The 14,261-nt window shown below is 44.7% G+C and overlaps 2 protein-coding genes across 4 annotated transcripts in view; one reads left to right on the top strand and one right to left on the bottom strand.

The window, feature by feature from the left end:
- Positions 1–5,941, top strand: part of COL23A1 (collagen type XXIII alpha 1 chain) — a gene marked incomplete at its 5' end in the record, with an annotated part of 185,503 nt that extends 179,562 nt beyond the window's left edge. Inside the window, 4 exon segments of the mRNA XM_084268715.1 lie at positions 357–443; positions 1,908–1,985; positions 4,401–4,439; positions 5,708–5,941. Coding sequence (XP_084124841.1) covers positions 357–443; positions 1,908–1,985; positions 4,401–4,439; positions 5,708–5,758 — 255 coding nt within the window. The 3' untranslated portion in view covers positions 5,759–5,941.
- The window catches only part of HNRNPAB (heterogeneous nuclear ribonucleoprotein A/B), a 29,597-nt gene continuing 18,708 nt past the window's right edge, over positions 3,373–14,261 (bottom strand). For 2 of the 3 annotated variants that reach the window (XM_084268840.1, XM_084268842.1), the window contains one exon: positions 7,472–8,174. The gene's annotated coding sequence lies outside the window, so the exon portion shown is untranslated. Of the gene's footprint in view, positions 3,819–7,471; positions 8,175–14,261 lie in introns of those variants that run through there. The other variant, XR_014617503.1, reaches the window with a different exon arrangement.

Here is a 14,261-nt window from a genome sequence, read left to right as displayed (position 1 = left end):
TTGACCCTGAAAATGGATCCAAGGCAAAGGCTTTGTTGCAGATCTCCTTAAATAGAGAGGTTCCCAGCTGAGCACTGGGCAGTGGCTGGAAGCTGCTGGTCCCACTTATTGTCAGGTACCAACATGGCTTCTAGCAGAAACCCATCTTTCAGCTGCCTTGTTAGAAAACTGTCAATGCAAAGACCTCTGCTCAGCTTTGGTAGATGATTTTCAGGGCTTTAATTACTCGTTTGAGGTTGCACTAGTGCAGACATCCCTGCTCCGGGGGAGGTGTGGGGATCTGCAAGTGCTGTGCGAGTGAAAGGGGATGTCATGCCCCCCCTCCTGTTTCTGATGCTCTGCTGCTGCCTCAACAGGGTGAGCGAGGAGTACCGGGGAGAAAAGGAGCCAAAGGACAGAAGGGGGAACCAGGCCCCCCTGGATTGGATCAGCCTTGTCCTGTGGTACGTCTTTTATGTTGCTTATGCTAAGCGCGGGTTGCCAGGGCTGAAAAGGGTCGTGTAGCCAGGGGAAGGGAGGGAGGATTTGGTACTTTGTTAGTTTGCAGTAAATCAGAGCAGATGGTTATTGGTTTTTTTCACTTTTCTTAATGGTTGGTTTTATCTGCGCTGCTGGAAGTTCACTGCTGGCTGTAAGGGCTCCTCTCAGCCCTCTCTGGCCAGATGGAGCAAGCCACAGCAGTAAAAATAAAGACTCTTTCTGTAAAGACCTTCTTATTGTAGTCGGGAACAATGGGCTTCAGTAACACTCTTGAGGAGATTGTGTGCCCTGGTGAAGCTGCCAGTGTGGCTGTCGAGTACATTTGAGATTGGGGAGTCGTTCAGAGCAGTGATTGGGAGAGGCCATCTGAAAACACCAGCTCCATCCCTTCATCTCTGTGTGGTGAGCAAGGGACAAGCCCGGCTCCAGCTCTCCTGTGTGGGGAAGCAGGTTGGGGTAAACAGCATCCTAGTGCTGCTGTTGAAAAGCCATGTGTGAGCTGGAGCTCCCCAGGCTGCTGAAAAACGCCACTGGGAGAGGAGACCTGCCTGTTTCTCCCCAGGACAGAGCTTGTGGCTCAGTTCTGTCCCTTCTCAGCCGGGTCCCAGGCTGCCACCACGCAGTGGATATGCAGCAAAGCTTTCTGGGAAGCCCTGGGTGTTTGAGCCCAAGGAAGATGAATAATCCCAAGCTCACTTTCCTAAACCTCTCAGTCTTTTGATAGGGCCTGGGGAGGGAGGGTTGGGGGGACCTGTACTGGTTTGTAAGTTGTTATCTGGTCTGTTAAAATGCACCTTTTTGCATCACTGTTTTTCATGTAATGACTAAATCCAGAGAGAGATCCCTTCCCTAAAATGCTTTGGGGCTGCAGGGGGAAAATGGGATTTGTATCAACTACTGAACTGAAACTGCTCCAGTGTAGCTGTTACCCCTAAGTTCAGCTGCACCTAACTCACAGTACCTGCTCCAACATGCTCTGACACCCCTATTTGTTTTCCAAACACATGATCTCCTCTTGCCCCGCTGGCACAGCTATGGCAAAGCTGTCCCATGGCCCCACCACGCCAGCAAACGGCTCCTTCAGCCTTATGTGTGCTTTGTTTTGCTTGGAGACTGAATGTGAGCTAGTTAATTGTATCACTTCTGATGGATTACCTTTCCTCCCTCAACATGCTGGATGATTTAACCCCCGTCTTTCTCACTACGCCGTTACAAATGTGAGTCTCTGGTTCGTGTCCAGAAGATCTTTCCCAGATGACAGGCCCTACACGCCTGTGCACTCCCCATAAAACAACCCTGCTGACTTGCTGTGTCATCAGAAACAGAGGTGTACAGCTCTGGACCTGTCCTCCTCCACTGAAATGTGGGTGTCTGAGTAACTCCCGTGTCCTTTCTCGTTGTCACCAAGCAGTTATGTTTTCAAACAGGGAGGCCGTAGCAGTGCAGGCAGCAAAGGGGACCCAGGTTTCCCGGGCCTGGATGGGGTGAGCATGGCCTGCCCTTTGGCATCCAGAACCTGCTCGTGCTCTCGCATGGCTCGTGTGTTTCTGCTGTGCCAAGCGCTGCCGAGGAGCGGGTCCCTCCAGGGAGAGGAGGGACACCGGCAGCAAGGGCCTGTCACCTGGAGAAGGATGCCAGTGTGTTGTGCCTTTATCCTCCCAGTTGAATTACTGTAGAAGAGGAGCGCAAGCATGAGAGATCACAGCCAGGATGCTTGTTGCCCCTTGATAGCAGATGCTAAAACATGAGTTGTTGTTTCTCTCAGCACCTACAGCCTGGTGTGGGCCATGGGATTCCACACTGGTTTGGGTTGGAAGAGACTCTCTGGTGCCTGTGCTGCCACAGCACGATGAGGCCAGTTCCTGGCTGGGTCTCCTCCAAGGAGCAGCTGGCTCTGGGCACGGGGGTCACCAGCACCTGGGCATTTGCTGACTCAGCACACAGCATGGCCCACAGAACTCGGGTCAGAGTCCAGTAGTTGTGCAGGAAGGTTTGTGCTCCACTCCCCCAAAGGGCTTGGCACAACTAGCTAAAAGAGGTCATTGTCTGATTTTCATTTTTTTAACCATAGAAAATGCTGCCTGTTAGATGATTTGCAGTTGTCTCCAGAGAAACAAAAGGGCAGTGAGCTGTGTCTCTTTCAAAAACCTAAATTACTTTCAGATGTGTCAAGGAAACCAACTGCTAGCAGCAGGCCTGCTTCAACTCCCATATTTACTCCCCAGAGCTGTTGTCTCTCTCAAGTATCTCCCATCTTAACTATACAGAAACCACCAGACCTATCTGTATTGAAGGATTGTAATCTACGGTAGGTGGTTTCTCCAATATGTAACTACTGCACAGCTAGTTAGTAAAGCACTGGCAGACCTTCCTACTTAGGCACGTGAGGGGGGTTAATTGCATGTTGGTTGGGAGTGTCATCTTCATTCTCAGCTCATCCATGGGAGCACAAGCCTTACGCTCAGGTGGCAAAGCTCAGTTTAAGTTGGCAAGTCCTTTTGGAATCACTTGAGTGAGATGCATAGAAAGGTTTGGAGCTTTGGGAGGCCCAAATAGGTGTTTTGAGTACACAGGAAGGAGAGAAATCCCAGGGTAGAAATCAACCCTGTGCCCCTGGGTGTTAGGATTTGCTTTAGCAGCAGATCAGGATCTTTCTAGGTCAAAAAACTGCTCTGCACCTTGTTCCCCTCAGCCCTTCACCCCCAGGCAACGCTGGCAGATGTACGAGTTGCATGTTGGTTTTCTGGCTTGGTTTTTCTGTGGATAGCTACAAACCAAAATATTTACTGGTGTCAGCAGAAAAAATGTGTATGTTTTCTAACTAATGTTACAGGAAAGCATGAAAATAACTTGACCTGTTACACTAGGAGTAGCTGGAGAGGGTAACCTTACTTCACTGCATCTGTTTTATTGGCCAAAGGCTATTTTACATATAAAATCAATACAGAATACAAAAAAAATGTGATGACTGACATTTACAGTAAAAAAAATGTAAAAATGCATTTTGACCTACAGTTGCACTAAGCAGTTCCCCCCACTGCGTACGCATCCTCCTCGTGGCTTCCCACCCCTAGTGGAGGTGGCTCTGTGGGAAGGGTCGGTGCATGTGTGCTCTCTGCGGCGCTACATGCAGAAATTCATGCAATCAGAGATCCAAGAGCCTAAAAAAAAATCCAGCATCAGAAAAAGGCAGCTGAAGTCAGCTAGTTCTTCTAAAGTATCTTGAAAGGGTTGGTCACACATAGTCCATTCTCCTCTTCTTCTAAGGGGCTCCTTCCTTCTCAGGGTTTTCCTCCTGGTAAGCAAGCGCTTCTGGCTTTCAGATTTCTGTGTTTCTTCTATCTCCATCAGAAAAAGACAAATATTTTCACTCCCTTTAAATAGTCCACAACTCATCCTATTTCAATCAGTTCAGCAACTCACGATTCCCTAATGAAGCTACGGACTGCAGGATCAGATCTAACACAATCAGGAGATCATCTGGGGATAAAAAAAACGATCACACGGCCGCTCCCAAACTGCAAAGTACATGTATGCATCGTGCTTCTCAGATGTATTTGGTTAGAAAAACCACTACCTCATAAAGCAGGTTATAAAGTTAATTCACTGCAGTTCCCGATTTTTTACACTTGCTCACATTTTCTTTTCTGTTTAAAGGAAAAGGGAAGCATAGATTTGTGTCAGTGTTGGTTTTGGGGGTGTTAGATTTTTTCCCCAACCTGGGGTATACTCAGGTTTGTGTGGTGCATGGCACAGATTATACTGCCTGCGTGTTTATTTGTGTGCACAGTCAATGGGTTTTGCATGGTCATTAATGGTGCTGCTAAACCTTTCATGGTTGTGAGGACTGAGCTTCAGGTTTATGGGTCTGATTTAAGTCACTGTCAACAGGAATTAAATCTGTAAATTCACTTTTGCAGGGACCAGATGGACTGCCCATAGCAGGATGTTGGCATAAGGTATGGTAACAATAACTGTAAAGTCTTGAGTAATTCTGTGTGCTGCATGGCAATTGTTTAGCAACAGGTTATATGCCTGGCAGGCAGGTCCTGCCTGGGGGGAGTAGGGATCCATCCAGCTTCGTGTCTGGGACCCATGGCTGTAGCCTGGTGCTAGGAACACCACTCCAAACACTTGCTGAGCGTGGCAGTTGTTCTCGTTATGTCTGTTGGTAGCAATGCCTTCTTACAGGCTTGGCTTTCGTGATGGCCCAGGCGGTTTAGGAACCACCACTGCAGAACGTGCTCATGTGACTTACTCAGCCCATACCCTCTAGCTGAGACTTTCCCAGTGGGTTACCTCTTTTTCACAGATTACAAAACACTTATTTCCAAACAAAAGCTTTTCTGCCATTGTGATTGTAATCCACAACCACTACGCTGCTTCATGGCTGGGATCAGTACATCTGGGTGCAGGTGGCCAGGTAATTCATACTATCCTGTGCACCCCCAGCAGCCAGGGCTTGTAAGTGCTACAGAGCAGGAGAATGAGACGTATCCTCCCCGCTTAGGATGAGGGTTTGATCCAGACCCGGAGGAGGACGTTGTAACCTCATTCTCTGGGAACAAGGGTGTGACACTGAAGCTGAGTGGAATTACTAACCCAGCTGCAAACATGTGGTACAGGAACACAGTTCGAGTTAATAGCAAGCATGTTACTAACTAGTTGCAAACCCTCAGATAGAATGTGAGCATGCCCTTAGTGTATATAAGTGGTTTTTTGGTTCTGTGGTAAGTCATTTGGATGTGCTGTTAATATTAAAAGAAATCTGAGTGCCAGTCCTTGTAATATTAACAATAAGATCAGTGAGTGTACAGACTGGGGTGTTTCTCTTTGATTGAATCGTTTGTCTGTGTGTTCTTTTTCAGTGATCTCTAAGCATGAAGCACAACATGTAAATAATGTGATATATTTTGATCCTTTAAAATTTTTGTATAAAAAAAGGAAAAAAACCCAACCTTTCAACAGTAATATATTGACCTTTTTTTATACTGGATCCTGTCTTGTCATATATGGACTTTGAAAATACTGTAAAGCTCCCAAACCCATAAGACAAGCATGATAACATCAGGAACAGCATTCCAATCCTGCTAACCTTGCTGTGGGAACTAACAGTACTGAGATAGCGTGTGTTGCCTCGTGTGCCGCATCGCATGAAGGAGGGAGGAATCCCCATCCTGCTTTGGCTCTCAACTCTGTACTTGTATTGCACATGCACGTTTGAAAGGGTGAAAAAACCTGGCTGAAAACAAAGAAGAAAAAAAGGATGCAGCCCTAGACATGAAGCAAGCTGTGTTACACCAGCTGGTCACACTTGGGAAGGACTTGGAACTTGCAGAGGAAGCAAAGCTGAGCTCCGTTCGCTGCTGCCTGCTGCTGATACAATGGAAAGAGTCAATCTTTGGCTAACCAGAACAAACTTGACTACCTGTGTGGCTATTTCCACTTACTACCAAGAAAACCCTTTTAATCTCGAGAGGAAGCACCTCCAGATCCTGCTCTGTGGTCTGTGGCTGAAGATGTGCAAACCTTTGTTACCGTGGAACTCCAAATTCCCCACGAAACCTTCATTGTGGAATTTGAGAACACAAAAACCTGGCTGAGACTTTCAGCATGGAGTTGCAGGATGGGGGGGGCTGCTGAAGCCTTTTCTTAAACAACAGAGCACATTGTGTTGCTGGTGGTGCTCCCAAAACTTGGGGAGTTTGGAGTATTTAGTTGTCTTGGTTTGTAGGGTTCATTTGTGTTTGATTTTTCTTGGTTTACATGGTTTTAATGTAAACTCTGTGAGTCTGCACACTCCTGTCCCTCTTCCTTTTCTCCCCTTTTTTTTGGTCTCTTTAAATCATCTTATCACATCTCATGCAGGGCATGGCAATGAACCAAAAGGAGGATTATGGTTTTGCTATCTGCATATGGCATTGAGAGCAATTAAAAATTTGCAAACTATTCCACCATTCACATTTTTAAAGACGTTGGGGGGGGGGGGGGTTGGGGGGGTGGTAATAAGACTGTGCAGTAAAAAAGCCCCCAAAAATTATCCAGAGAGGAAGAAAATGGCTTACAGCCAAGTCTGTTCAGTTTACAAGGAAGATCAAGAGGCAATCAGATTCCTTTACAGGCAGGAGATGCTTTATATTAACAAGTTCTTAAATTGAACAGAGCAAGTTGTACAAATATCAATCCAACGGGTGGCAGCTGAAGCTACACAAAATCCAATAAAGTCAGTCACAGGTTTTTAATGGTGAGACTGGTTAATCTTAAACAGAGAATGATGTAATCCCCATCACTTAATGCCTTTTTGATTTAACAGATAATTTCTGGAGGGAATACTTTAGCCCTGTGCAAGTTGCTAGGCTCTGAGTAGGAGTCGTAGGTGAAATCGAGGAGTCTGCCCATGGTCTCAGACCAGACGACGTTAAGGGCTCGTTGTGACTGTGATCTTAGAGAATATCAAAAGGAGTCTCTTTTTGGTGCACTGAATAGATCTGAACCCTTGTTCTGACATGTTTCTTATAGCAGCTGCTGCCAGAGAGGATCTGAGGGGATGTGACTGTCTGGGGCAATCTGTCCTGTTCGGGCTGACCTACTAAGGTAGTTCTTGCTCCGATGCTCTGAGGGAGGGTAGGAACGAGCCCGGCGCTCCACACAGGCAGGGTGACGTTGGACTGATGTCTCTGAGTTCTCAGCTCTGACTGCTCCTAACTGTCCTCGAGCTCACCCTTTCAGTTAGTGGGAGTGTTTGTTGCTGGCAAATGCTGAAATGGCCATCTAGCTCAGTAGATGTGGACACAAAAGCCTTAGGGCTGTAGGCAGTGAACGTCTGTGGCCTGTCCTGGTTAGCTGCTTGGGGTCTACACCTACGCACTGCTTGCTCTGTGGCTCTACTTGGCATCTTTACCCGTTACTGACCGCTTACTTGGTCACCAGATAGGTTAAATCCACATAAATTCAGATCAACTAACAAATCAAGAAACAAGAACTATGTAACTCAAAACAGCAATGAAAATGCATTTTATTTACTTCCATTTCATGTTGTTAGCTATCACTTTTGGTGAAGGGGTTTTTAAAGGCGTAAGGAGCGGTTGAACGAGCTCCCACTGGCTCTTAGTGCTTTTGAAAAACCCCTTTATTTCCTCAAATTAAAGCTAAAAAAAATCTTCTTCTGTGGAAGGTTGAAGGCAAATCTCTCATTGATGTCACTGGGAAGAAGATCTGCAATTGTTCCCTTAACGTACAGTTGCTCTTCCCATCTCCCCCGGTCATCTCCAAACTAAAAGCAATTCACTACTCCAAACCAAACGATGGGTTTCTACACTCAAATTCCTGCACGTGCCCTGTTCATGGAACCTCTGTCGATATCAATGAGAGTTCAGTCCCCAGAATGACTGCAGAAAGCACAAGAATCTGGAAGTGTCCACAAACAAACTACAATGCAGATAGAAAAGTCTCATTTTACATACGCTGGCAAAAACTAAACAGCTTTCTATCTAGCTCCTACTTGAAGAAGTTTGATATCACTGAAGCTACAAGACAAGCTAACCTCCAAAGCTTATGAAATTATATTAAAATTTATATTTTCTCTGAGGAAATACCCCGAAGTCCTATTATCTTCAGGTAAACAAGTCAGTATTCCGTCTTCAACTTGTGGAATATCCAGTGCTTGTAGGCATCAACTGTGACCACTGCCAGGCCTGCAAAACATTGATACAGAATACCAGAATAGTGCTTTACCTAGTGCTGATGGCTCTGCACGGCAGCCATCCCCCTCCCAACACAGAGCCTCTGCTGCCACAGAACCCAAGACATTTGTTTGTAACAGAGGACAAGAGCCCTTTTTGCATGGACTAAACCTCTTAACTGTGGTTGTTCTTCCCTGTCCCCGTGGCACAGCCTGGCCACTCTTGGCATGTTCATGCCAGTCAAGGAGAAAGGCTGGAATCATCTTCCTAGCACAGGACTGTGGCTTGTATCCATCCCCACTGGTGCTACCGTCTCAGCGGCCAAACCTTTTGGTGATTGAGCACCTCTGAAAACTCCCAGGCAGGTGATCTCTCTGCATTGCTTTACTCTGCACCCTGAATACAGTGAGTCCAGCAAGTACAAGGAGATCCATCTATGCACCTGCAGCGAGTCTGGTATGCTCAGGAGCTCTGTCATCCCGCACACCTATAGACCGAGCCTCTCTGCAGGAGCTCCTCTGCTCTTCTGCCACCCTTATATCCCCAGAAAGGCTGGCAGGAGCCACCTATTGCCACTTCGGCTGTGAGGATCTAATCAGTAGATCTCCAAGGATCTGCTGGTGGTACCAACATCTGCTCTACCAACCCCTTCCATCACCGAAGCAGCCAAGACCTGTGGAAAGCAGAGCTCCTGGGCACAGAGCAAGGTATGAACCCCCGGGGAAGGGGGCTGGGATTCTGATCTGTCCTTCCCTGTCCTCAGCTCAGATGGGTGCGTTTGGCTTTTCTAGTCTGAACTCGGTGTTCTTATCGATCGCGTCGTGCAGACCGACTGATGGGTATGGGGACTGCTGATTTTTGTATCGATTGCACAGAGTCTGAGAGGGACTCTGGGCTTCCATGTGCTTTCCACACACTCCTATTTAGAAGAGGAGGTTGTTAAATGGGAAATTGTTTCAGAGCAGTCATATTTTTTTGGGAAGAGTCAAAAAAACATGTGCATTGCCAGCAAAATCATGCCAGGTCAGTTGATTAGTTTCCCCTTCCATATGAAAATGTTTACGTGGGTCTTTCTTATTGCTTTAAGTTTGCAAATAGCTCACATGGATAAATTTTAGGTAGTACTGGCAGTTATCTCAGCCTCTCACATAGCACAGTGTGTCTTTCTGCAGGAAACCTCTCTCTCCCCACCCCTGGTTTGAGAGAATGTACAATGGTTTTACAGGAATTCAGAAATGCAGCCGAATGTTACCACTGGTTGTCAGTAGCAATAAGGGTGACTGACAGGGAGGCTGCTCGTGTCCACGGAATGTAGGTCAGTGAGACTGGGCAATTGATTTATCTTGATCACTGAAATATTTGGTATGTTGGCTTCACAGACTCATCAATAGATGCTTTGGATGACACACTTTAAAAGTTACTGAACTCGGGGGAGTTGCATCTTTGTTTTCTAGTTTACAACACAAAATTCCTTGGTCTGAAGTGACCATGCAAGCATGGTGACTGCCGTGACATTACAATAACCACAGCTGCCCAGGAGCGCAGGACAAGCAGCTTTCTTTACAGCGTATTCTAGTTTAAATTGTAGCTAAGGACCATCTTTGTGGTTGCTGCCACCGCTCTCTCTCCAACATACTGTTCACAAACCAAGTCCTAAAGGCACAAGAACTTGCTCAAAACCCCTACACAATGGTTTTCCAGCCCCAAAGCTCTGCAGGCAGGGCCACACTGCCACAAGACATGGCAAACACATGATGTGACTAAGGCCAGTGCTGCTGTTGGGTGGGTCGTGTCGGTCCCTGGTGCTCCAGGAGGGTGATGCTACACCCAACTATATGCAGTTTGAGGGGGGGAGGAAGGGGTTTTGGGGAAGGGAACATGGTGAAATACCCCCCCATCTGTAATTGTAGCTGTGGGTTACTCATGATTTGGCCTCTGCTCATGGGGCAGGTGACATGAGAGCTTTGCAGCTGAACCGTGGGCTTGGCCAGGGAGTTCAGGATTATTTCTTGGGGTTATGGAACAGGTGACAGAGACCAAACACCCAGTGTGACTCCAAACTGAAGCTGTTTAAAAACACACGAAAAAAGGCCAAGACGTTGCCACATGCCTTGTTTTGTTCTCACGAGTCACCTTTCTTGTATACACTACTTCTAATGCTTGTTTTACATATAATGATGAATTTATTTTCATATGGAAATATTTAAAAATAGGAATGGCAAGAGACTTTCTAGTGTGTTTTCTTTTTAGGAAACCATAAGATGAAATATTTAAGTGAGCTTTTGCCCTCTAACTTCATAAATTCAGCATTTTAAATCCTTAAGCAAACCAGTAAAACACGTGTGAGGTTTCAGCAGTTCAAGACATGCTAATGCAATGATGGAAAGTATTCCATTGAGAATGAGACATGGGTTAAAACCCCATGGTTTTAAAATTGTTATAGTAACGTACTACCTAGAAAGAATGTTTGTGATGACCAAGGGTTTTGTGCCAGAAGCCAAAGCAGTTTGGCTACTTTCTTCTCTCCCCCATGCAAACCCAGTCTCCCACTTCAGCTGCTGTGACTGAGCACAACCACGCTGGCTGTAATAAAGCTGAACTACATCACGCCAGCAAAGATTTCACAGTGGTTACATCCTGCCAGCCCACAGCTCGGGCTCAGTCTGTCAACTTTTAGACGTGGCACGTGGGTTTGCAATCAGCCACATATAGTGGACTCTTGGGCAAGAAAGCAGGAGCTCCCCCAGCTGTAATGCACAGCTTAATGAAAATAAAACAATGCTGGAAACTTCCAGCTTTATCTCAAGTGGTAAATAACCACCCTGGGCCAATGGAACGGTGCCTTATTAGCCTGTAAATGCAGCGCGTATTATAAAGGCGTACGGGAGTTGTGTGGTGCTGATTTCATCCTGCCCTCTACAGGAGACCTGTTTGAATGGAGAGACACATAAAATGTGTTTATGGGGAGGATCTGAAGCTGTGAGGCTGTCCCTCGAGTGCCAGCACACCTTAGGGACAGGCACACCTTTTGCATAGCTGTATTATGCAAATATTTGTAAAACAGGAGTGAATAGATAGAAGCTTTAATCTTGTTCTAGATCGGTATTTCTTTCTAAGGAAATACCATCATGTTTTCACTTTGTTTGGTTTTTCTTAGTCCAATCATTGCCCAGACTATTTAATGCATAAAGCAAACAGGATCTATCTGCAGTAGGTTACCTGTAAAGTTTCCATTTTTACATTTTAGAGCACGGGAAGCTTTGAATTATTTTCTTTACGGAGAACTGATTCATATTAAAGATATGTAAAAATATTAATAAGATCATGTAGAAATGACCATGTCCCCAACCCCTTATCCTGGACATACACTGTAGGTATTGTGAGTTTGGTTCCAATGTGCACTGTCGCAGCTAGGAGTGTCCTTAGAGAGCATCCCAGCGTGGAGTAGAACCTCCCCTACTGCTTTACTGATTGGAAGAGCCCAAGTTTTACCTGTGAAGTACCTGCAGACGTGCTTAGTCACACAGCCATCCTTCCTGGTTTCTAACCAGGAAGATTTTCAAGTGAGCGGGGAAGCATTTGGATAGATTCCAAAAGGCCTTAGGACACTCTGGCTTGCCAGTGCACTCACTGTGGCATATGCTGGCCGTGGCAACCTTACAGCAGAGCATGCATTATGTAAGGATATTTCTTGAACCCTTTGCAATAGTGATGGGGTGGGGAGAAAACATCTGGTCACTAGTTAGCCAGTCACCTGCCTTTTAATTGTGTCCCTGGCACTGGGTGAACCTGACCCTACTGCAGACTGAAGCAAGCCAGCGAGTAAACAATTTCTTTCCTAAACTTTGTTTTTCTTGATTATAATTTACATTTGTAAGCTAAAAATTACATACGGCTTTTCACGTCCCCAGGTGAACTACTTCAGCTTTTCCATATGCTTGTGTACAATTAGAAGGCACAGCAAAAGGGATGTCTGACTGTTGTGCAATCTGCAGCTAAAGTAAGTGCTGAAAACCTGTCACTTAGAAATGAATGGAAAGAGGACTTAATAGATTGTCTGAGTCTATACTACTGTAGAGAGCCTGGGGGGAAAAACTGCAGAAAAGCTGGGAAACATGAGTTTTCAATGCATAAGAAGTGGAATTATGGACAACAGAGTGGAATAAGAAAATACATTATTAACATTTGCGGTTTTCCTGTGTCTTAGGACAACAATCAATCCCTGTTCACTAAGTTCTGGTAGAAGTTGCCTCATAGTTGTGCATTTTCATGGGACAGTCAGCTGGCTTGTGTGTCTGTGTGTGGTAACTTATATAATGTAGGCATTAATGAACAGAAACTGGGAAAAGGGAGATGTCCCAAGTATCTGTAAATGACACCAGTACCACTTGCTGCTTTTTTATATGCTTTGAACAGCGTGTTTTACACGATGTTATTAAGTAGAGGTGGGCACACACTGAAGTAGCTATTCTGCAATTACACAGGAAGAATTAGGTGCTGGTTTTGCAAAGCAGAAGCGCCCATGTTACCTACTGGATTTCTGAATTAAGCAGAGGAGGTAGCGAACTGCTGTGACTTAATGTGAGTCGGACTCCTGTTGTGTTTGTGGGTTATTTTCACAGTGTGGTTTTATAGGCATTTTATTTAGCAACACTTTGTGCTACTATTTGGGGTTCTTTTTCCTGGTACCTTAAAAAGCAATCAAAAATACTCAGTACAATGAATGTTCAGCCCAAAATACCACAGTCAGAACTGAAAGCCACCTGCTCTGTCGCATTAAAATACTTTGGGCATAGAAATATTTTAAAACGAGCTTGTATGGCAGCATTTCTGAAACAACACAGTTTGAGAAATACCTGTTGGCATTTATAAATCTACATTGAAACCTCACTTATTTTGTATACTTGTTTAGAAAGATACATGCCAAGTGTGCTTTATCTGGCCATATCTGTTCTGAAATTATGGTGATAGGGCTTAATCCTCAACCATGTTATGCAAGTGTCCCTTATTTATGTGAGTGGTTGCATCACTCCAGTAAGGCTGTTGAGAGGAGAAAGGGTTATTCGTGTGTGTGTGCAGATCAGACACCTTGTGAAAGTGAGTTTTGTTTTGAATGTATTTACATGGTTATTTTATACAAAGCTGACTAGATCTCTGTAAAACGTATCACCTTTAAAAAGAAATCTATATATTAAAAATAGCAAACACATACTTAACATCTCTGTTTGCAAACTGTTGGTGATTTTTAATCGTGTATGTGCCCTGAAAAGTATTTTATTTACTCATTTCTTTGGGGAACAACTACTTTAAAAATGAAGGCATTAATAACAGTATTTCTTATCCATTGTTTTAACATGTTAAGATGGTATTAACTAGTACTGCATCATGTATTCCTAGTTTAAAGCTGTAATGGACAGTACGTTAGCTTGAGACCTCCAAAAATATTTTTCTTGTGCTTTCTGTAATAAAAGCAAAGACTAGATTTTTTTAAAATGGTCTCTCTGTACAGATTGCTTTTATAATTGTGTGAATATGTATAATGAACTCCACATTTCTAACCAGGAATAAACTTTCCAAATTGTAAATGTTCAGGTTGTTATAAATAGCTACTAAATATCTTAACCAGACAAGAGTTCAAATAAAGATTAACAGCCATTATTAACTTTTCCTCCGCTGTCTTTTGTTATTTAAAACCTGACTTTTATGCAACAACTGACTTTGACTTCCTGAATTCAATCTGATTTTAAGTAGGTAGCAATTTGAATTCTCTGCATCACACAACTTCAATTGCTCCTGTGTTTATCAAGTAACTGCAACTAGAGATAATTCCTGGCGCATGTCTAGTGTATCTGGTCAGCAACAAAGACTGCCAGGAGTATAGTTTTAAAAGGGTCTGCTCCATTTTCTAGAGACTTCTTAACAGATGTTGACAGCTTAATACAAAAGAATGTGAACATGTACTTGGAGGGGGAATAAGAACCAAACTGGGCACTCTTAGAATGGAGTTTGGTAAGTTTGTGAACTCAGTTACGGGACACAACCACTGGCAGTGGCAGCGGACTCAGCCAATCCCAGAACATCATTTCTGGCTCTTCATCT

Source organism: Gallinula chloropus (genome assembly GCF_964237585.1).
Source record: "Gallinula chloropus genome assembly, chromosome: 10".
Lineage (NCBI taxonomy): Eukaryota > Metazoa > Chordata > Aves > Gruiformes > Rallidae > Gallinula > Gallinula chloropus.
The sequence above is the reverse complement of the archived record's forward strand: the minus strand, read 5'-3'. Positions and strand labels throughout refer to the sequence as shown.